Raw genomic sequence first — 23,927 nt, forward strand, 5'->3', positions numbered from 1 at the left:
AAATGTACAGTGTTTATAAAGTCCATAGCAGTGTACAGGAATGTCCCAGGCCTTCACATTCACTCACCATTCACTGACTCACCCAGACAAGATCCAGTCCTGAAAGCTCCATTCATTGTAAGTGCCCTAGACAACCGCACCATTTTTTTAAACTTTTTATACTATATTTTTATTGGGCCTTTTCTATGTTCACATATGTTTAGGAACTCAAATACTTACCATTGTGTTACAATTGCCTACCAGTACAGGTTTGTAATCTAAGAGCAATAGGCTATATCATCTAGGTTTGTGGAAGTACACTCTATGATGTTTGCACAATGATGCACTTCTCAGAATGTGTTCCCATCACCAACTGAAGCAATGACTGTATTAGAATCAGAAATGAGAGACAGCACATTACTACAGATTATACAGAAATTTAAAAATTATGAAAGAATACTATGAAACCTGTACAATAAAAAATTAGGTACCTTAGATGAAAGGGACAAATTTCTAGAAAGACACAAACTACTGAAAGTGAATCAAGATGAAATAGACAATTTGCATAGACAAACAGCAAGTAAAGATTTTGACTCAGTAATCAAAAACTACTCCTAAAGAAAAGTCGTTTTTCACAAGATGGCACTGAAAGCAAAGAAGGAAGCTCCTGCTCCTCCTAAAGCTGAAGCAATGCAAAGCCTTTGAAGGCCAAGAAGGCAGTGTAGAAAGATGTCCAGAGCCATGAAAAAAAGAATATCCATACGTCATCCACCTTCTAGTGGTCCAAGCTACTGAGACTCTGGAGAGCACCCCCAGGAGAAACAAGCTTGACCACTATGCTGTCATCAAGCTTCCAATGACCACTGAGTATGCCATGAAGTAGATAGAAGACAACAACACACTTGTGTTCATTGTGGATGTTAAAACCAACAAGCACCAGATCAAACAGGCTGTGAAGAAGCTCTATAACATTGATGTGGCCAAGGTTCAACACCCTGATTATGCCTGATGGAGAGAAGTCGGCATATGTTTGACTGGCTCCTGATTACCATGCCTTGGATTTTGCCAACAAAACTGGGATCATCTAAACTGAATCCAGTTGGCTAATTCTAAATATATGTATATGTTTTCACCAGAAAAAAAAAAGTCAAGGCCCAGTTGGCTTTACCATTGAATTATACCAACCATTTCAAGAAGAATTCATACCAATTATTCACAAACCCTTTTTAAAGACAGTGGAGGAGGCAGCACTTTCCAATTCATTGTATAAGGACAATATTACTGATATGGTTTGACTGTGTCCCCACCCAAATCTCATCTTGAATTCCCATATGTTGTGGGAGGGATCCAATGGGAGGTAATTGAATCATGTGGGGCAGGTCTTTCCCTTGCAGTTCTCATGATAATGAGTAAGTCTCACAAGATCTGATGGTTATTATAAGGGGGAATTTTCCTGCACAAGCTGTTTGCTTGCTGCCATCCATTTAAGACATGACTTGCTCCTCCTTGCCTTCTGCCATTATTGTGAGGCTTCCCCAGCCACGTAGAACTGTAAGTCCAATTAAACCTCTTTCTTTGTAAATTGCCCAGTCTTGGGTATGTCTTTATCAGCAGCATGAAAAAAAAAAACAGAAAACAAACAAACAAACAAAAAAACGAATACAGCAAATTGGTACCAGTAGAGTAGGGAACTGCTGAAAAGATACCTGAAAATGTGGAAGCAACTTTGGAACTAGGTAATAGGCAGAAGTTGGAACAGTTTGGAGGGCTCAGAAGAAGACAGGAAAATGTGGGAAAGTGTGGAACTTCCTACAGACTTGTTGAATGGCTTTAACCAAAAGCCGAATAGTGATATAGACAATAAAGTCCAGGCTGAGGTGGTCTCAGATGGAGATGGGGAACTTGTTGGGAACTGGAGCAAAGGTGATTCTTGTTATGTTTAAGCAAAGAAAGCAAAGAGAGGTGACATTTTGTCCCTTCCCTAGAGATCTGTGGAGCTTTGAACTGGGAAGAGATGATTTACGATATCTGGCAGAATAAATTTCTAGGCAGCAAATCATTCAAGGGGTGACCTGGGTGCTGTAAAAGGCATTCAGTTTTATAAGGGAACAAGAGCATTAAAGTTTGGAAAATTTGCAACCTGACTATGTGACAGAAAAGAAAATCCATTTTCTGAGGAGAAATTCAAGCTGGCTGCAGAAATCTGCATAAGTAAGGAGGAACTGAATGTTAATCCCCAAGACAATGGGGAAAACGTCTCCAGGGCGTGTCAGAGGTCTTCATGGCAGCCTCTCCCATCACAGGCCTGAGGGCCGAAGAGAAAATAGTTTCGTGGTAGGAGCCCAGGGTCTTCTGCTGTGTGCAGTCTAGGGACTTTGTGCCCTACATTCCAGCCACTCCAGCTGTGACTAAAAGGGGCCAAGGTACAGCTTGGGTTGTTGCTTCAGAGGGCGTAAGCCCCAAGATTTGGCAGCTCCCACATGGTGTTAAGCCTGCAGGTGCACATAAGTCAAGAACTGAGGTTTGGGAACCTCCACGTAAATTTCAGAAGATGTATGGAAATGCCTGGATGCCCAGGCAAAAGTTTGCTGCAGGGGCAAGGCCCTCATGGAGACCCTCTGCTAGGGTAGTGTGGGAGGGAAATGTGGCGGAGTCCCTACTGGGGCACTGCTTAGTGGAGCTGTGAAAAGAGGGCCATCGTACTTTAGACCCCAGAATGGTAGAATTGCAGATCACTTACACCGGGTGCCTAGAAAAGCTGCAGACGCTCAACACCAGCACATGAAAGCAGTCAGGAGGGGCGCTATACCTTGCATTGCCACAAGGGTGGAGCTGCCCAAGACCATGGGAACCTGCCTCTTGGCATCAGTGTGACCTGGATGTAAGACATGGAGTCTAATGAGATCATTTGGAGCTTTAAGATTTGACTGCCCTGCTGGATGTCAAACTTGCATGGGGCCTGTAACCCCTTTGTTTTGGAAAATGTCACCCATTTGGAATGGCTGTATTTACCCTATGCCTGTACCCCCATTGTATCTAGGAAGTAACTAACTTGCTTTAGATTTTATAGGCTTATAGGCAAAAGGGACTTGCTTTGTCTCAGATGAAACTTTGGATGGCAAACTTCTGAGTTAATGCTGAAATAAGACTTTGGGGGACTGTTGGGAAGGCATGATTGGTTTTGAAATGTAAGGACATGAGATTTGGGAGGGGCCAGAGGTGGAATGATATGGTTTGGATGTATTCTCACCCAAATTTCATCTTGAATTCCCACATGTTGTGGGCGGGACCTGGTGGGAAGTAATTGAATCACAGGGGCAGGTCTTTCCCATGCTGTTCTCATTACAATGAGTAAGTCTCATGGCATCTGATGGTTATTATAAGGCAGAGTTTTCCTGCACAAGCTCTTTGCTTGCTGCCATCTATGTAAGATGTGACTTGCTCCTCCTTGCCTCTGCCATGATTGTGAGGCTTCCCCAGCCACATGAACTATAAGTCCAATTAAACCTTCTTCTTTTGTAAATTGCCAGCCTTGGGTATGTCTTCATCAGCACCACATAAACGGATTAATACAATTAGCTTAATATTAAGACCAGAAAAGGACTTCACAAAGAAAGAAAACTACAGACTAATGATTCTTATGAATATGGTTGCAAAAATCTGCAACAAAATACTAGCAAGTTGAATCCAAAAGCATACAAAAAGAATTATATACCAGGATCAAATAAGTTTTATCCTAGGAATGCAAGATAGGTTCAACATCCCAAAATAAATTGATGTAACAAATTACATCAATAGAATAAAAACCAAAGGTCAGATGATTATCTCAAAAACACAGAGAAAGCATTTTACTAACTCCAACACCATTTTATGATTAAAATCACAAAATAAGAATAAAAGTGAACTTCCTAGGTCAGGCGTGGCGGCTCATGCCTGTAATCCCAGCTTTGGGAAGTCGAGGCAGGAAGATCACGAGGTTAGGAGATCGAGACCATCTGGCTAACATGGTGAAACCCCGTCTCTACTAAAAAAAATACAAAAAATTAGCCAGGTGTGGTGGCAGGTAGTCCCAGCTACTCAGGAGGCTAAGGCAGAAGAATGGCATGAACCTGGGAAGCAGAGCTTGCAGTGAGCCAAGATCGCACAACTGCACTCCAGCCTGGGCAACACAGCAAGACCCCATCTCAAAGAAAAAAAGTGAACTTCCTCAACCTGATAAAGAATATCTACAAAAACCCACAGCTAACATTGTAATGGTGAACAACTGAAAGATTTTCTCCAAAAAAGATATCTGTTTTCACTGCTTTTATTCATTATCATACTGGAGGCTCTAGCCAGGACAATTAGGTAAGAAAAAGAAATAAAAAGCGTCCAGATCGGAAAGGAAAAGGTAAAACTTTCTCTATTTGCAAATTATATGATCTTATATAGAGAAAATCCTAAGGAAGCCACTATAAAAGCATTAATAATAATAAGCAAGTTCTGCAAGGTTATAGAATACAAGATCAATGTATGAAAATCAATTATATTTGCATACACTCAAGATGAATCCTAAAATGAAATTAAGAAAAGGTTTTATCCACAATAGTATAAAAAAGTATTAAATATCTAGAAATAAGTTTAACAAAATCAACCCAAAATTTATAGTCTGCAAACTACAAAACATTGTTTGTAAAAATTAGAGGTGATCTAAATAAATTTTTAAAAACTCATGCTTTTGGATCAAAAGCCTTCTCATTGTTAAGATGTCAATAACCTCTAAACTGAGCGACAGGTGCAACACAATCCCTGTGAGAAACTCAGTTGATTTTAGAAATTGGCAAGCTGATCCTAAAATTAATATGGAATTTCAAAAAGCCCAGCATTAACAAAATAATTCTGGAAAAGGAAAACAACAAAAGGAAGATTCATACTTCCTGGTGTCAAAACTTGCTACAAGACAGTGTGGCACTGGAAAAAGGACAGATATAGATCAATGGAAAAGAATTGAGAGTCCAAAAATACACCCATACCTTTACGGTCAATTGGTTTTTGACAAGGATGCCAAGACTATTTAATGGAAAAAATCATCATTTCAATGAATGGCAACTGGATAGCCACATGCAAAAGAATGTAGCTGGAATCTTATCTGATGCCATTTACAAAAATTAATTGAAAATGCATCAAGAGTTAAGCTACAAAACTCTTAGGAGAAAACATGGGAATAAAGATTTGTAACCTTGGATTTGGCAAAGGATCAATAAGTATCTGTTGAACAGAAAAACCAGAAACTGTAGAAAACACAAAACTTGAAGAACATGGAAAAAGAATGTTATTGATGAATTTTGAGATGATTTTTGTATATGGTATATGGTAAGGAAAAGAGAGGTGTCAAGGATTAGAGATCAGTCTTAGAATGTACCTGGTGGACACAACTCTCCCAAAGGACTGTGTTCCCATTGCTGTGTGCCGACTGATTGATCATGAACTTTGATGGTTGCAGCTGAGCCAGGTACGACCTATGGGGACAAAGCAAGGACTGGCATGAGTGGCTTCCAGATCTTACCCATTACAAGATCAATCTTACATTCCATTCCCCCAACCCTCCAAAATTAGACAGAACTTGCATCTTTCTCCCAGTTATGAAACTCAACCATTTGTTTGTACTCAAATTTGTCTCTTTGTCCCCACCCCTGCCCAGCCCTTGGCAACTACCATTCTACTGTCTGTTTCTATGAATTTGACTACTGTACATACTTCATATAAATGGTAATATACAGTGCCTTATGTTTTTCTTGTGGCTGTCATATTTCAATTAGCATAATATCATCACGATCCATCCATGTGGTACCATGCATTGGAATTTCCTTCCTTTCCATTGTGTGTATATATATCATATTTTGTTTATCCATTCATCTATCCATGAGCACTTGGTTTGTGTTCACATCTTGGCTATTGTGAATAACGCTGCTATGAACATGGGTTCACAAAATCTCTTTGAGCCCCTTCTTTCAATTCTTTTGGATATATACCCCAAGGTAAAATTGCAGTTTTATTACAAGAGTTGTATAATTCTTGTAGATCTTAGACTTAGAGGCTGCATATGAAAAGTCAATAGTTACCATCCTACTCAATAGTGAAAGACTAAAAGTTTTTTCTCCAAGATCAGGAACAAGACGTGGAGACCTCCTTTTATCACTTCTATAGTATCAGAGTAATGCGGGGCCTACACTTTCTAACTCAGTTTCTTGGAAGAGTTTGAGGAGAATTCATGTTACCTCTTTAAATGTTTGATAGACGTCATCATTGAAGCCAACTGGTCCTGGGCTTTTCTTTGCTGGGAAGTTTTGAATTATGGATTCTATCTCCTCACTATAACTGTGTTCAAAATCTCTATTTCTTAATGATTCAATATTGGTGGGTAGTGTGTTTTTAATAATTTACCAGTTTTATCAATGTGATCTACTTTGTTGACATGCAATTATTCATAGTATTTTTTATAATCCTTTGGATTTCTGTAAATTTGTTTGAAATGTCCCCTCTTTCATTTCTGATTTTGATTATTTGTGTTTTCTGTCTTTTTTCTTAGTCCATCTAGGTAAAGGTTTGTACATTTTATGGATCTCTCCAAAGAGCCAACTTTCAGTTTCTTTGAGTTTCTCTGTAGTTTTTCTATTCTCTATTTCTGTTATCTCTGACCTAATCTTTATTACTTACTCTTTTTTTCCTGATTTTGGGCTTAGTTTGCTCTTCATTTTCTTTCCTTTCTTTTATTTTCTTTCTTTTTTTTTTTTTTTTTGAGACAGAGTCTCGCTCTGTTGCCCATGCTGGAGTGCAGTGGCGTGATCTTGGCTCACTGCAAGCTCCGCTTCCTGGGTTCATGCCATTCTCCTGCCTCAGCCTCATGAGTAGCTGGGACTACAGGTGCCCGCCACCACACCCAGCTGTTTTTGTATTTTTAGTAGAGACGGGGTTTCACTGTGTTAGCCAGGATGGTCTCTATCTCCTGACCTTGTGATCCGCCCACCTCGGCCTCCCAAAGTGCTGGGATTACAGGCGTCAGCCACCATGCCCGGCCGTTTGCTCTTCATTTTCTACTTCATTATGTAAAGGTAGATTGTTGATTTGAGCTATTTTTTAAAATGTATTTACAGCTGTCATTTTTCATTTTAGCACTGCTTTCATATATCCTGTAAGTTTTGGTATATTGTTTTCGTTTGTCTCAAGATACTTTCTTTTGAAACATTTTTAAAATTTCCGTAGGTTTGAGGGTACAACTGTTTTTTTTTGTTTTTTTTGTTTTTGTTACATGGATAAGTTCTTTAGTGGCGATTTCTGAGATTTTAATGTGCCTGTCATCTGTCTCAAGATATTTTCTTTTTTGGGGGGGTGGGGCCTCCCGAGATCTGCCCACCTTGGCATCCCAAACTGCTGGGATTAAAGGCGTGAGCTACAGAGCTCAGCCTCTCAAGATATTTTCTAATTTCCTTTTTGATTTTTTTTTTATCCATTGGTTGTTTTAGATTTTTTAATTTTCACATATTTTCAGATTCTTCAGTTTTCCTTCTGCTATTGATTTATAATTTCTTTTATTGTGATTGGAAAAGATACTCCATATTATTTCAATTTTTAAAATTGTATTAAGGCTTGTTTTGTGGCCTAACATATCGTGTGTTCTGGAGAATGTTTCATGTACCCTTGAGAAAAATGGATATTCTCCTGTGATTGGGCGGTGTTCACATACACACAGACACACACACACTTTTACTAATGAGGGTTATATGATGTGTACATTTTTTAAAAAGCAGGATACTGAATCAAATATTAAATAATGAACTTCAATTTTTAAAAGGCACCTTACAACCTGAACCCCAAAAGAGTCTGTCAATGTCCCATGAAATACTAGAGTCAGAAAAAGATGAAAGAGCAGTATAGTTATTCAGGACAGGATTTCTGTACAATAAATTACATCATAAAGACAAGTGAAAACCATTGGGGTCTGAGGATTAGCTGGTAGTAATGTACTGATGCTTACTGTCTGATATTGAGGGTTGTATTGTGGTTATGCGGGAGAATGTTCTTATTTGTTGGAAATACCCACTCAAGTGTTAAAGGGTGATGTGCATTCTGTGGGTGGCTTGCTCTCAGGTGGTTCAAAGCAAAGCGTATAGTATAATTTTTGCATCTTTTCTGTAACTGGGAGATTCTTTTAATTACAAAGTTCAATTAGAAAAGGAGGAGCAGGGAGGCTAGGTGCGGTGGCTCACACCTGTAATCCCAGCACTTTGGGAGGCCGAGGCGGGCGATCACCTGAGGTCAGGAGTTCAAGACTAGCCTGGCCAACATGGTGAAACCCCATCTCTACTAAAAATATGCTGGGCGTGGTGGCTGCACCTGTAATCCCAGCTACTCCGGAGGCTGAGGCAGGAGAATCGCTTAAATTCAGGAGGTGGAGGCTGCAAGGAGTTGAGGTCGTGCTACTACACTCCAGCCTGGACAACAAGAGCAAAACTCCGTCGGAAAGGCCAGGCCAGGCCAGGCCAGGGAAGGGAGGGAAGGCCAGGCCAGGCCAGGGAAGGGAGGGAAGGCCAGGCCAGGCCAGGCCAGGGGAGGGGAAGGCAGGCCAGGCCAGGCCAGGCCAGGCCAGGGGAGGGGAAGGCAGGCCAGGCCAGGCCAGGCCAGGCCAGGGGAGGGGAAGGCAGGCCAGGCCAGGCCAGGCCAGGGGAGGGGAAGGCAGGCCAGGCCAGGCCAGGCCAGGCCAGGGGAGGGGAAGGCAGGCCAGGCCAGGGCAGGCCAGGGGAGGGGAAGGCAGGCCAGGCCAGGCCAGGCCAGGCCAGGGGAGGGGAAGGCAGGCCAGGCCAGGCCAGGCCAGGGGAGGGGAAGGCAGGCCAGGCCAGGCCAGGCCAGGCCAGGGGAGGGAAGGCAGGCCAAGCCAGGCCAGGGGAGGGAGGGAAGGCCAGGCCAGGCCAGGGGAGGGAAGGCAGGCCAGGCCAGGCCAGGGGAGGGAGGGAAGGCCAGGCCAGGCCAGGGGAGGGCGGCCAGGCCAGGCCAGGGAGGGCAGGGAAGGGCAGGCCGGGCCAGGCCAGGGAACAACGGAAGGGCAGGCCGGGCCAGGCCAGGGAACAGCGGAAGGGCAGGCCGGGCCAGGCCAGGGAACAGCGGAAGGGCAGGCCGGGCCAGGCCAGGGAACAGCGGAAGGGCAGGCCGGGCCAGGCCAGGGAACAGCGGAAGGGCAGGCCGGGCCAGGCCAGGGAACAGCGGAAGGGCAGGCCGGGCCAGGCCAGGGAACAGCGGAAGGGCAGGCCGGGCCAGGCCAGGGAACAGCGGAAGGGCTGGCCGGGCCAGGCCAGGGAACAGCGGAAGGGCAGGCCGGGCCAGGCCAGCGAAGAACGGAAGGGCAGGCCGGGCCAGGCCAGGGAACAACGGAAGGGCAGGCCGGGCCAGGCCAGGGAACAACGGAAGGGCAGGCCGGGCCAGGCCAGGGAACAACGGAAGGGCAGGCCGGGCCAGGCCAGGGAACAACGGAAGGGCAGGCCGGGCCAGGCCAGGGAACAACGGAAGGGCAGGCCGGGCCAGGCCAGGGAACAACGGAAGGGCAGGCCGGGCCAGGCCAGGGAACAACGGAAGGGCAGGCCGGGCCAGGCCAGGGAACAACGGAAGGGCAGGCCGGGCCAGGCCAGGGAACAACGGAAGGGCAGGCCGGGCCAGGCCAGGGAACAACGGAAGGGCAGGCCGGGCCAGGCCAGGGAACAACGGAAGGGCAGGCCGGGCCAGGCCAGGGAACAACGGAAGGGCAGGCCGGGCCAGGCCAGGGAACAACGGAAGGGCAGGCCGGGCCAGGCCAGGGAACAACGGAAGGGCAGGCCGGGCCAGGCCAGGGAACAACGGAAGGGCAGGCCGGGCCAGGCCAGGGAACAACGGAAGGGCAGGCCGGGCCAGGCCAGGGAACAACGGAAGGGCAGGCCGGGCCAGGCCAGGGAACAACGGAAGGGCAGGCCGGGCCAGGCCAGGGAACAACGGAAGGGCAGGCCGGGCCAGGCCAGGGAACAACGGAAGGGCAGGCCGGGCCAGGCCAGGGAACAACGGAAGGGCAGGCCGGGCCAGGCCAGGGAACAACGGAAGGCAGGCCGGGCCAGGCCAGGGAACAACGGAAGGGCAGGCCGGGCCAGGCCAGGGAAGTCCAGGGAAGGGAAGGGAAGGCCAGGGGAGGGGAGGGGAGGCCAGGGGAAGGGAGGGGAGGCCAGGGGAGGGGAGGGAAGGGGAGAGGAGGGGAGGGAAGGGAAGGGAAGGGGGAGAAGGAGCAGGAGAAGGTGGAGGACGAGAAGGACGAGGCTGTTAAAAATAGCTTAGGCTGAGCTTAGTTTGACTGCTGCCAGGATTTAAAAGAGATCAAATGCAACCCCTTTCTACATAAAAGTCTCTCTAGTATTTGGCGACAGCTACATTAGTGTCTCTTCCTCAAACTCTGTTTCTCTTTTCTGCTCTCACAGTCCTATTTCCTTGTGTAGTACCTGGCTTGTATCTTGTGACCTGCTAGAGCCACCTGTTAGTTCTAGTAGTTCTCTGCAAATGAAGGTAGTCCCATTCCTTCCTTCCCAATTATTCTGTCTTTCTCTCCTGCCATACTGCATTGGCTAGGACCCTGAGTTCAATGCCAAATGGATGTGATCTACAGGAACATGCTTGGAATTGGTCCTAATCATGGAATGAACGCATTCAATATTCTACTATTTTAACAGATGTTAGCCATAGCTTTTATACATGCATTTAATCAGTTTTAAGGAAGTTCTCTTCTGTTTCTAAAGAGAATTATTAAATCATAAATGGAAGTCAAAGTTTGTCAAATGTTCTTTCTGCTTCCATTGATGTGTTTATATAGCTTTTCTCCTTCATGCTGTTAATATCATGAGTAACATTAATTTTCAGATCTTAATCCAACTGTATTCCTGGAATAAACCCTACTTTCTTACAGTGTATTATCTTCTTGGAGAATTCAATTGGCTATTGTTGAATTAAGGATTTTTACATCTGTATCTATAATAGATATTGATCAGTATTTTTCTTTTTTTGTAACTTCTGTCAGATTCTGGTATCAGAATGATGTTTGCCTTTTAAAACAGTAAAGAAGTTTTTCCTCCTTCTTTATGTCCTGAAACAATTTGTCAACTGTTGGTGTTTCTTCCAAAAATATTTATAGAATTCAGTGAAATGACATGGGCCTACAGTTTTCATCATGTGAGCATTTAAACAATGAATTTCGCCAGGGAGGGTGGCTCACGCCTGTAATCTCAGCAGTTTGGGAGGCCAAGATGGGCAGATCACCTGAGGTCAGGAGTTCAAGACCAGCCTCGCCAACATGGTGAAATCCCACCTCTACCAAAAATACAAAAAAATTAGCTGAGCATGGTGGTGGGTGCCTGTAATCCCAGCTTCTCAGGAAGCTGAGGCAGAAGAATCGCTTGAACCCAGGAGGCAAAGGTTCCAGTGAGCCAAGATTACACCACTGCACTCCCGCCTGCGTGACAGAGCAAGACTCCAACTCAAAAAATAACATAAATAAATAAACAAACAAACAATGAATTGCAATTCATAGACAACTTTAGGAATATTTAAATTATCTTTACTTCTTATGGCTATTTTGCTAAGTAGTGTTTTTTAAGAAATTTGTCTATTTAATCTAAGTTGTCAAATTGATCGGCATAGTTATTCGTAAGATCCCACTATTATCCTTTTAATGGCTGTAGAGCTTGTAATAATATCCCATCATTAATTCTTGATATTGGTATTTTGTGCTGTTGTTCTTTTTTTCTTTTAAAGTTTGGTTTATTACTTTTTTTTTTTCTGAGATGGAGTTTCACTCTTGTTGCCCAGGCCGAAGTGCAGTGGTGCAATCTTGGCTTCACTGCAACCTCTGCCTCCTAGGTTCAAGCGATTCTCCTGCCTCAGCCTTTCAAGTATCTGGGATTACAGGCATGCACCAGCACGCCTGGCTAATTTTTTATTTTTAGTAGAGACAGGGTTTCTCCATGTTGGTCAGGCTGGTCTCAAACTCTAGACCTCAGGTGATCTGCCCGCCTCGGCCTCCCAAAGTGCTGGGATTACAGAGATGAGCCACCTCCCCCAACCAGTTTATTACTTTTATTAATTTTGTTGATCATTTAGGAGAACCAACTCTTGGCTTGTTGATTCCTTTTACTGTTTGAATTCTATTTCATTGATTTCAGTCTTATTATTTCCTTGTCATCTTGGTACTACCTTTGAGTTTAATTTATACTTACTTTACAGGTGAGTAATGCAGACCTCTGAGTCATTGATTTTGATGCCATTCTTCTTTTAATCCTTAAGAACTTTACTGAGATATACTTTATGTATCATATAATTCTTTAAATATATTTACAGAAGTGTATAACCATCAATAAAATCAATTTTTGAACATTTTCATCATCACCCCAAAAAGAAACTCCAGGCCAGGCACAGTGACTTACGCCTGTAATCCCAGCACTTTGGGAGGCTGAGGTAGGTGGATCATGAGGTCAGGAGTTCAAGACCAGCCTGGTCAACATGGTAAAACCTCATCTCTACTAAAAATACAAAAACGAGCCAGGTGTAGTGGCAGGCGCCTGTAGTCCCAGTTACTCGGGAGGCTGAGGCAGGAGAATCGCTTGAACCCAGCAGGCAGAGGCTGCAGTGAGCCAGGATCATGCCACTACACTCCAGCCTGGGCGACAGAATGAGACATCATCTCAAAAAAAAAAAAAAAGAAAAGAAAAAGAAAAGAAATGCTTTGAATCCTCTTTTGATTTCATCCATGAACTATGAGTTATTTATAAATATGTTGCTTAATATTCACATTTTGGGAGTCTTTCTAGATTTTGTTATTGCTTAACACTTTAACTTCATTAAGATTAGAGAACACATTTTATATAATTTCCTTCGTTTTAAATGTTTTTAGATTTGTTTGATAGTTCATAACATGGTCTATCTTGGTGAAGTACCATGTTCATAGAAAAGAAGGTATCTCCCATAGATGTTGCATGTGTGCTCTATAAATGTCAATTAAGTCGGCCGGGCGCGGTGGCTCGTGCCTGTAATCCCAGCACTTTGGGAGGCCGAGGCGGGCGGATCACAAGGTCAGGAGATCGAGACCACAGTGAAACCCCGTCTCTACTAAAAATACAAAAAATTAGCCAGGCGCGGTGGCGGGCGCCTGTAGTCCCAGCTACTCAGGAGGCTGAGGCAGGAGAATGGTGTGAACCCGGGAGGCGGAGCTTGCAGTGAGCCGAGATCGCGCCACTGCACTCCAACCTGGGCGACAGAGCGAGACTCCGTCTCAAAAAAAAAAAAAAAAAATGTCAATTAAGTCAAGGTGGTTGAAAATGTTCAGATCTGATATTTTACTGTTTTCATCTGATCATTCTATCAATTGCTAAGAAGGGGGTGACATGATCTCCCTTTAATCCTTTTGAGCGTTGCTTCATGTATTTTAAAGCTTTATACACACATTTATGATCATTATGCCTTCTGATGAATTCTTTTTGTTTGTTTGTTTGTTTTCCTTTTTTGAGACGGAGTCTGGCTCTGTCGCCAGGCTGGAGTGCAGTGGCACAATCTCGACTCACTGCAACCTCCGAATCCCTGGTTCAAGGGATTCTCCTGCCTCAGCCTCCCTAGTAGCTAGGATTACAGGCGCACGCCACCACACCCAGCTAATTTTTGTATTTTTAGTAGAGATGGGGTTTCACCAAGTTGGCCAGGATGGTCTCTATCTCCAGACCTTGTGATCTGCCCGCCTCAGCCTCCCAAAGTGCTGGAATTACAGGTGTGAGCCACTGCGCCTGGCCTGAACTCACTTTTAACACTAAAAATAGTGCCTTAAAAAAACAAACAAACAAAAAAAAAACCTCTGCTAATAGCAAGTGAAAACCTGCCAACAAGCTCTTGGTGACTCTGGACCTGGGCAGTCCCCAGCCTTCTGTTCAGCTGTTCTTCCCACCTCTCATAGGAAACATAGTCTATGAAAGGCTGAGGACGTCACATCCGCGTTAGTGCAGGCTTCCTAGAACCCACATTACTCATTCATCCAAGGAGGGCACATCAGCACCTGGTGACCACACTGTGCAAGGAATCGTGGAGCATCAGGAACAAGGCACGACCCTCCCTTTCCTTAGGACAGTTCCCGTTCACAGGGAGATGAGGCACAGCCATCAATACCCCGAGTCATGAGGGGCTACCCTGGCAGAGGTGACAAATGCCATTGGTGGCAGGACACCGGTAGACATAGAGGGAAAAGTCCACACAGACAGGTTCCCAGGCAGAAAGGAAGTCAAGGCAGCGGGGGAGGGGAGTCAAAACAAGCGATGCTGAGATGCAGCTCTGAGGTTTGTGGGCGTCTCTGATTGAGGGAGATGGAAGGTGAGTCAGAGAAGTGAGGTTCTCAGTTCACAGATTTGGGCTCATGGGGGTGTGTGTGTGTGTGTGAGAGAGCAGGAGAGAGAGGTCTTGTTCCAGGTCTTCTCCATAGACTCTCCTGACGCTGCCTCTTCCTGAGATGAGTCATTCACCAGGGGGTTTCCTTGCCTTGTTCTTCCTGGACCCGTATTGTGTTAGGCTGTTTTAGAGGCAAGTTTGATATTCACACTGTGATTTCCTCCTTCAGGCATAGACACCCTAAAAAATGCCTTGTTGATCTTAAAATGAGCAACTCAGAATTGTTCTGAGGTTGGCTGTGGTTGCAAATCTGCTTCCTTTGAGTTTTTGTGGCTTTTTTCTGTCTTTGTTCTTTTGGTATAAAAAGACCCCTGGGTTAAGAAGCAAGCCATCTGTCTTGTAGTCTCGGGCCAGCCTCATGGTCTGGGGTAAACCACTTCTTCTCTAAACACGTTTATCATTCTGGAAATAAGAGGTGGCTTTAAATGATTTCTCAGGGATCCCTAGCTGTGACCCAGTGCTAGGCAAATGCAGGCCTCATGAACAAGCACCAAATACTCCCCTGGGAAAGGTCAGCAGAACCCAGTGACCCAATCACTGCTGCTGTCCCCGAGGGTCGCTCATCCTCCTGTCCAGTCCCTCCACTGAACGAATGTTCTGCGTCTCATGCTGCTCATCTAAAACAAGGACAATGCAGGTTCCTGTACAGTCTGGTTGTATGAGGATTAAGTGTGTTCATATGTGTATAAAGTGCTGAGAATAGAGCTTGGCACGCACAAGTACTGCATTTCAGCACATGCTGTTGTTAGTACAATCATTACTCTCAATGTTGATTTTAATGAAACCACGTCCTCCACGCCAACAATACCATGAACTGGGGCCTTGCAACCGCACAGCCTCCCTCTGCCAGAGCCACATAGGGAGGAATGGCGTCCCTGGAGCCGGCACAGCCTCTCTGGAGGTGGGGGGTGGGGGAGGTGGCCCCCATGCTTCCTGATCGCCATTTAGGTCCCTGGTGACACCTCCTGCACCAGACTGTGGGCTCCAGGGAGCAGGATTGACACAGGCAGGACTCATTTGTCCTCCCACCGGCACCAGGCGCAGACATTCTCAGAGTAAAGGGCTCATCATCTACTTCCTGGGTGAATGACTTTTCCTCCAAGCCCATGAGGTGAGCCCAGTGGTGGCCTCAGTTCACCGCCTCAGGTCACAGGCTCCAGGCCCCAGCACAGGGACGGGACCCCAAAGAACCCTGTGGACTCTGCTAAGGAACACCAGGAGCTCCCAGAGGCCAAGTGCAGGGCAGAGATGTGGAGAAGCAGCTGCTCGGAGGACCTTAGCCCTGCAGAGGCCAAAATATGGCTGCTATTATACAGAAGGGGAGGGCGAAAATGCTACAGACATGGCTCCAGCAGATTATTTTTGCTACCATCCAAGTGCTGAAACCACTGTTAAGGAGAAAGTCTTAAAAGCAGTCAGAGAACAAAGATCTCCCCACAGACAAGCCAGGTGAGAGGGGCCGCCTAAGCCCAGAGAAACCACAGCAGGAAGAGGCAGTGGCAGAGGCCCCACCCCAGCCGGTGCTGCTCCCCTCTCCTCTTCACCAGGACGGTTCCCCTTTCCCTCAACTCAGTGCTGAGGCCAACAGCAGACACGGGGTGAGGGGGTGATGCACTTAACATGACCTAAGCCATACAAATGTATTACCAACAAACTCCAATGACTTAACTTTGAAATTTTCTTCATCTAAGTTTTTAAAGTGGTCATTCCTAGTTTCTCTCATTCCTACCAGTGCCCTGGACAGACTTGCCTACGGCCAAGTGCACACACTTTCCACCTCTGAGCTGCACACACTTTCCCCCTCTGAGCTGTGGTCCCCTCATCTGTAAAATGTGATGATTCACATCCCCTCCTGGCCACAGGTGGGTGTCTGAGGTGCTGAGTGCACCCTGCTCTTCCCTACAAAGCAAACCCTTTCTCCTTTCCCCATTATCACTGATACCTGCCTGAGAATCCAGAAGAGCCCCTTCCCAGACCAACAGGCAGCTGCTACTATCAAGCAGGCCAGGTCCCAAATGCTGGGGACTTCCTCCTCTTAAATCTCATTTTCTCCCCAGACAAAAAGAGAGCAATAAGCCCCATCTCCCTTAGGTTAGGAAAATACCCTGAATGAAGATGTGCAGTATCTGGCTGGGAGCAGGACACCAACTGTCCAACAGCACAGGCTCGGAGCATGGCACTGTCCCCACTGTCCCCGTCCCTGAAAGCTGGAGCCTCGCTGCCCTGCCACTCCTGGATACAGGACAAGGATCAGAACTGGGACTGTGGCCTCTCAGTAGGGGCTGAGTGAGCAGCCATCTGCAGCCACGTGGATGGAGACCTCTCCTGCTCACTCTTCAAACTGCAACCAGTGCCGGGCGCCCACTAGAAGGAAAACTGGAAGGAAACGTGGCAGGTAAACCAGGCTGTGGCCCTGCAGTGCCATCTTTGTCCTCACTTGAAGTCTGGCTCCTCTGTTCCTCCACGTCCCCTCCCCATGGCACCCCACCCCATTCCTTAGAACCTTCTGCCCCAAGCTCAGGGAGCCCGTGCTGAGGTGCAGGTAGCAGCAGGTGCAGCCTCTGCTGGGTGGAGGACAGGTGCCCTGGGGATCCAGAGTCCTGAGTGAGTGACACCAGCCCTGAGAGTGTGATTTGTCCTCCTACATGACAACACACATCTGCCAACACAGACCACTGTGGTTTACACAGGGCCTCTGCAGACTTTTATATCTGCCTATTTTGTAGGAAGGAGCTGGGGCCACAGCAGAGTCACACAGTCCACTGCCAATACAGTGCACTGCAGTTTATACAGGGCCTTTGCAGACTTTTATCTCTGTCTTATTTTACAGGAAGGAGCTGGGCCACACCAGAGTCACAGAGCTGAAGAGGAGCACGGACAACTCTGGCCATCTTCAGCCTCCAGTCTCTGGGCTCTTTGACAGCCTGAGTGTCTAAGCTTCTGAGCCTTCAGAATTTCTCATTTCCTACTTTGATAAAGAGAGAGGCGAGGTGGAAGGACCTGGCACAGAGATTGGGCCAGCCTAGCACTGACAGAGCCAGGACCTGGGGTCAGCAACTGAGCTCAGCTCCAGGCTCATCTGATGTCATCCTGACAGCCTGAGGACAGAGACCTTATCTCTATTCACAGGCATGGCGGGTGGCAGGGACTGGCCCCGGCTGACCTCGGTTTCCCAAGTGCAGAGGTGCGACTGCCGTCTTCCCTGCTCCTTCCCCAGCAGTCTAATCTGGAAGATTAGCTCTAGGTCATCTACTCCCAGTCTCAAAAAACTCCTGGATCCTTGAAAATCTCTAATAACACTGAAATAAAAAAATACAAACATTGAGGTCTATCATTTTTTACCTCTTAAGAGTAGCAAAGAATGGAAGTTCCACGTAGTAAGGGTGCAGGGACACGGGCACGCTTGTGTATTCTTGGTGTGAGAGTAACATTGGTACAATCTTCTCCCGAAGGACAATTTAGCACTATCCAAACAAAATTCTAAATTAATGAGCTCATTGACCCAAGAATTCCTCTTTTAAAGGGCTGCCCGATACTCCAGAGAATATTGACACATGGACATATGATACATACAAGGGTTCTCACTACAATGCTGCTGGAATTAGTAAAAACAAAGGCAGGACATAATGTTAACAATTGCCCATAGGATGGAAGATTAAAATCAACTGTGGTTCACCCCATGTGTTTCACCCATGCACTAAATATTATGATGCTGTTAAAGAAAATGAGATACATGCATGGACTGATAGAAAACATCTGATGTGATTTGTTGTTCAGTCAGAATTTTTAAAAGCTAAAGTACCTATAAATGCACAGGAAGAAGGCTGATGGATGGTGGGATGAGAGGGTCCTGTGGGATGGAAGAAGGCCTTGGTGTCTGCTATGGGTCCTTTGTCCCTGCCAGGTCTCATGTTGAAATCTGAACCCCAATGTAGCTGGTGGGGCCTGTTGGGGTTTGGGGTGGATCCCTCATGAAAGGCTTGGTGCCATACCTGCCCCCTCCCACATTCCCCCAGGAGTTGTCACTCTTAGTTTCCATGAGAGCTGGCTGTTAGGATGAACCTGGCCCCTCCCGCTCCCCTTTCAGAAATCATCCCCCTCCCCCTGCCATTCTCCCCACCCCCTTCCCTGATGGGCAGAATCCAGCTGTCCTTCCCCTTCACCACCAGTGGAAGTTTCCTGAGGCCTCACCAGAAGCAGATGCTGGTGTCATGCTTCTTGTACAGCCTGCAGAATCATGTGTCAAATAAACCTCTTTATAAATTATCCAGCCTCAAGTATTTTTTTATAGCCACACAAACGCACTGTCACATTTCCAAAACCACCAAATTCAGATGTTTGACCTTGTCTACACAGGTGAGCCCTACATCCACCTGGAATCGCACTAGCCTGTCAAAAAGAAAGCCATTTAATAAGCGTATTAAAAATAAGCATCAACCGTGGGTTCCACCTAATATAAACTGATGTTTAAAACATAAATTCTGTAATTATTTGGAGATTACAAAATGCTATTGGTTTCCTGGATTTTGTTTAGTTTGTTAAACAAAAACACTTAAAATTTACCGACACTTGTAAGACTGGTTTATCTTTGAGGTAATTTGGCTTTTGTTTTGTTTTTCCTTAACATAGAAGGAATCTGAAAGAGAACAATTGATAGAGACTTAATGAACTTGAAAGAGAACTGAAGGTATTGGCATTTTTCCAGACTGAGTGATTGCTTTCACAGGAAACGCTGCCTCCTGAAGGAAGGGCGTGCCCCGGTCTTGGCTGCCTGCCTGGTGGTCAATTCACTGCCCTGTACCTGTTGATGTGCAAGAAAGTGGCTGGCAGGAAACTGCTGCCGGTGTGTTTAGTGGACTCGAAACGGAAGAAACAAGCAGCGGAGAGAAAGTTACTTTTTCTGCCGGGCTGCGTGTTTAACCGATTTGTCTAAGAAAAGAAGGATGGAGGGCCCGGCGCGGTGGCTCACGCCTGTAATCCCAGCACTTTGGGAGGCCGAGGCGGGCGGATTTGGCTAACACGGTGAAACCCCGTCTCTACCAAAAACACAAAAAATTAGCCGGGCGTGGTGGCGGGCGCCTGTAGTCCCAGCTCCTCGGGAGGCTGAGGCAGGAGAATCGCTTGAACCCGGAAGGCGGAGGTTGCAGTGAGCCGAGATCGCGCCAACGCACTCCAGCCTGGGCGACAGAGCGAGACTCCGTTTCAAAAAAAAAAGAGAGAGAGAGAGAGAGAGAAAAGAAGGATGGGGGTGGGGAGGGAATGAGGGAGTGGGGAGGAGAATGGTGCTCCCCATTCACGCAGCCGGTGTGGCTCGGAGGTGGCTTGGAAGTTTACACACTTGAGCTCTATCGATTCTGAAACGTCCCGATACATCTTGAAGTGTGGGGAGCAGGGAGCCGCGCTAGGCAGCGGCCAACGTGGTGGAGTCCCCGGACCCAGACTCTTGCGGGAGGGGGCTCTGCTCCCTCCAGGCCCCGGCCGCTCCTGCCTGGCCCCGGGGACCCCGCTCTTCCTCGGACTTCGACGACGGACTCCTCTGCCCGGACATGCCCCGCCACAAGTGACCAGGGCCAGGCACCCCCGCCGTGTCCCCCTCTCTCCCTGCCCCCTCCCGGTGCCAGGCGCGCTTTTCCCCAGGCAGGACCGCGATGGGGACTCACCTGCAGCAGGACCCCGACGACGACAAACTTGAGGGTCTTGTGGACCCGGAGCCCAGGGCTGGCTCCCTGCGCCGACCTGGGTCCTACGACGCGCCCTGCCCGGGCCTGGGCACTGGGTCCCTGCTGTCCCATAGAGGTAGGGAGCGCTCCTCGGCCCCCGCCCCGCGGTTCAATCCTCCCCGCGGAAGAGCCCCACACTTTGCTGGGTGTGGCTGTGGCTGCCTCTGTCCCACTCGCTGCGCTCCCCGGATTCGGAGTCACTGCCAGGAACGCGCCCAGCTTTACTCCAGCTGGTGGTGGCGCCATCCTGCCAGGTCAATCTAAGAAGCAGCGTGCTTGGCTGTGATAAGACAGAAGTTCGCATTCGGAGTTCAGGGCACCCCTGACCCCGCCCCCTTTTCGGGGCACCTGCGGCTCCTGTTGGCCAACCCTGAACTTCCTTCCTCTGTGACCGCCCTCGCCGCCCTCGCCGCCCTCAGCTTCTGTTCCTCAAACACGGCCGCCGCGTGGATGCTGCTGCATTCGGAGTCGTTTTGCTACTGTCAAAACGACTGGTCCCAGCGCAAGGCTTCTCGGTCGGGAGTCGACCTCAGTCTCTCCGTGGCCGGATTCCTGGCTACTAGCAGGCACTCGGTGGACGGATGGGTAGCGGAATGAAGGGCACAGAGGCCGCCACCGCGGAATCTGGCCTCTAAGAGGCTTCTACGGCCTCTTCCGTCACTACCGGGCGAGTGATTCATCCTGCGTTTTTTTTTTTGTTTTTTTTTTTTTTTAATGGAGTCTAGCTCTGTCGCCTAGCTGGAGTGCAGTGGCCCGATCTCGGCTCACTGCAACCTCCGCCTCCCGGGTTCAAGCGATTTTCCTGCCTCAGCCTCCTGAGTAACTGGGATTACAGGCGCCCGCCACCACGCCCAGCTAAGTTTTGTATTTTTAGTAGAGACGAGGTTTCACTGTTTTGGCCAGGCTGGTCTCGAACTCCTGACCTCGTGATCCGCCCTCCTTGGCCACCCAAAGTGCTGGGATTACAAGCGTGAGCCACCGAGCCCGGCGCATCCTGCTATTGGTCTCAGGTTTCCATGCCAGTGAAATGTCACCTCAACTCCACTGTCCCTGGTGTCAGGCAAGCCCGAGGGACCCAATTCTGCCTTTCCTCTGGATTTTCCTAACCTGTTAAAGAGTCTTGAGAGTTCTTAAACCATGGGGGACTACCTGGTGCATGACAGGGATGCGACTTGGCGGCAGTCCCACGTGGAGGCAGGTCCTTTCCAGCAGTTCCTCCGCACCCAGCGCTTCGCGGGCCCAGGGAGCGGAAAATCAGCCTCCCGAAAGCCAGGCGAGTCACGGTCCTGCCTGCGAAGGGTTCCCAGGGCGACCTTGGGGCTGAGGAGTGGGTAAGAGAAAGGGGACGCTGATTGATATTCATTTTTCTCCATATTTTACCGAGTTCCGGTACTATTTGTTGAAAATACTTTCTTTTCGGCCGGGCGCGGTGGCTCACACCTGTAATCCCAGCACTTTGGGAGGCCAATGTGGGCGGATCACGAGGTCAGGAGTTTGAGACCAGCCTGACCAGCATGCTTAAACCCTGTCTCTACTAAAAATACAAAAGAAACCAAATTGGCCGGGCATGGTGGCGCATGCCTGTAATCCCAGCCACTCAGGAGGCTGAGGCAGGAGAACTGCTTGAACCCAGAAGGTGGAAGTTGCAGTGAGCAGAGATCGAGCCACTGCACTCCAGCCTGAGCAACAGAGGGACTCTCCGTCTAAAAAAAAAAAAAGAAAAGAAAAAGAAATTTTATCCTTTGACACCAATAGCTACAGGACACAGTAAACACTCCCTAACTGCTAGTCAGATAAAAATAAAACCTCCCACTAAAAGTTCTGTTTCACTCAATTCCTTTTATCCAATCCATCATGTTCATAAAACAGGAAATAAACAGAATTGAAGGGAGAAATTTACACTACTGTAATAATAGTTGGAGACTTCAATTGTCTCACTTTCAAAAATAGAACAATCAGAATGAAGATAAATAAGGACGTAGAGTACTTGGACATCACTATATACTAATGGAAACTAAAAGACATAAAAAACAGTTCACCACAAACAGAAGCATTCAATTTTTCTCAAAGATACATGGAATATTCTCCAGGATAAACCATAAGTTAGACCACAGAGTAATTCTTTATAAATTTAAAATAACTGAAATTAAAACTTCTGATCACAATATGACACTAGAAATCAACATCAGAAGGAAAAGAGTAAACTCACACATGTAGAAATCAAGCTTTTAAATAACCAACGAGTCAAAGAGGATCTCATATGAGAAATTAGAAAAGATCTGGAGATAAGTGAAGCAAAAACCACAACATACTAAAACTTCCGGGATGCAGTAAAAGCAGTGCTAAGAGGACATGTTATCATGGTAAATGCTTATATCAAAGAGGAAAAAAGATCTAAAATAAACAATGTACACATTAAGAAACTAGCAAAGGAAGAATAAACTAAATCCAAGGTAGCAGAACAAAGGAAATTTTAAAAAATAGAGGAGAGATTATTTTAAAAAAGAGAATACAAAAACAGTAAAGAAAATAAGCCCAAAGGTTGATTCTTTGAAAAGATTAACAAAATGGAGAAATCTTCGACTTAATTTATTAAAAAATTAAAATCCTCAAATTACTAAAATCAGAAATAAAAGTGGGACATTATTACTGATTCTATAGCAATAAAAAGGGTTAGAAGACAGTACTATGAAAAACTGTATGCCAAAAAACACAATTATCTAGCTAAAATGAACAAATTTGTAGAAACACACAACCTACCAGTACTGATAAGAAACAGAAGATGAGAACAGACATAACTGGAAGGAGATTGAATCAACAATCAAAAACTTCCCTGGACCAGAGTTGTGTCCGGCCAAATATTTAAAGAAAAATTGGCTGGGCACGGTGGCTCACGCCTGTAGTTCGAGCACTTTAAGAGGCCAAGGTGAGCAGATCACAAGGTCAGGAGATCCAGACCATCCTGGCCAACATGGTGAAACCCCATTTCTACTAAAAATACAAAAATTAGCTGGGTGTGGTGGTGCATGCCTATAGTCCCAGCAACTCGGGAGGCTAAGTCAGGAGAATCGCTTGAACCCAGCAGGCGGAGGTTGCAGTGAGCAGAGATTGCACCATTGCACTCCAGCCTGGCGACAGAGAGGGACTCTGTCTCAAAAAAGAAAAAAAAAGAAAAGAAAAGAAAAAAAGAAAAATCAACAGCAAATTTTCTCAAAGATGTGAAAAGGAGGGAACTCTTCCTAAATGATTCTGTGAAGCCAACACTGTCCTTACACCAAAGTCAGGCAAAGATACCACAAGAAAGAAAACTACAGACCAATATCCCTTATACATTTTGCTGCAAAAATCTTCAACAAAATAATAACAAACTAAATCTAACATTCATCGATTTTTATTTATTATTTATTTATTAAAGACAGTCTTGCTCTGTCACCACGCTGGAGAGCAGTGGTTTGATCATAGCTCACTTCAGCCTTGAACTCCTGGGCTCAAGTTATCCCCTTGCCTCAGCCTCCCAAGTTACTGGGACTACAGCTGCATGTCACCATGCCTAGCTAATTTCTTGTTTTTTTGTAGAAATGGAGTCTTGCTATGTTGCCCAGGCTAGTCTCAAACTCTTGGACTCAAGCAATCCACCTGCCTTGGCCTCCCAAAGTGCTGAGATTATAGATGTGAGCCTCCATGCCTGACTCTGAATCAAACATTTTTAAAAAAGTTATACACCGGTCGGGCATGGTGGCTCACGCCTATAATCCCAGCACT

General features: G+C 46.5%; 1 protein-coding gene across 2 annotated transcripts in view; it reads right to left on the minus strand.

Annotated features, from left to right (window-relative positions):
• TNFRSF10A (TNF receptor superfamily member 10a) overlaps positions 1-20,848 on the minus strand; it is a 34,618-nt gene extending 13,770 nt beyond the window's left edge. Inside the window, exons 1-2 of one of the 2 annotated variants that reach the window (XM_015144975.3) lie at positions 20,106-20,848; positions 5,381-5,477 (exon numbers count right to left, since the gene is read on the minus strand). In XM_015144975.3, the coding sequence (XP_015000461.2) occupies positions 5,381-5,477; positions 20,106-20,411 (403 nt within the window). In that variant the 5' untranslated portion in view covers positions 20,412-20,848. The remainder of the gene's footprint in view (positions 1-5,380; positions 5,478-20,105) is intronic. The other variant, XM_077943245.1, reaches the window with a different exon arrangement.
• Positions 20,849-23,927: the final 3,079 nt, after the last annotated feature.

Source organism: Macaca mulatta, chromosome 8, assembly GCF_049350105.2.
Source record: "Macaca mulatta isolate MMU2019108-1 chromosome 8, T2T-MMU8v2.0, whole genome shotgun sequence".
NCBI classification, from domain to species: domain Eukaryota; kingdom Metazoa; phylum Chordata; class Mammalia; order Primates; family Cercopithecidae; genus Macaca; species Macaca mulatta.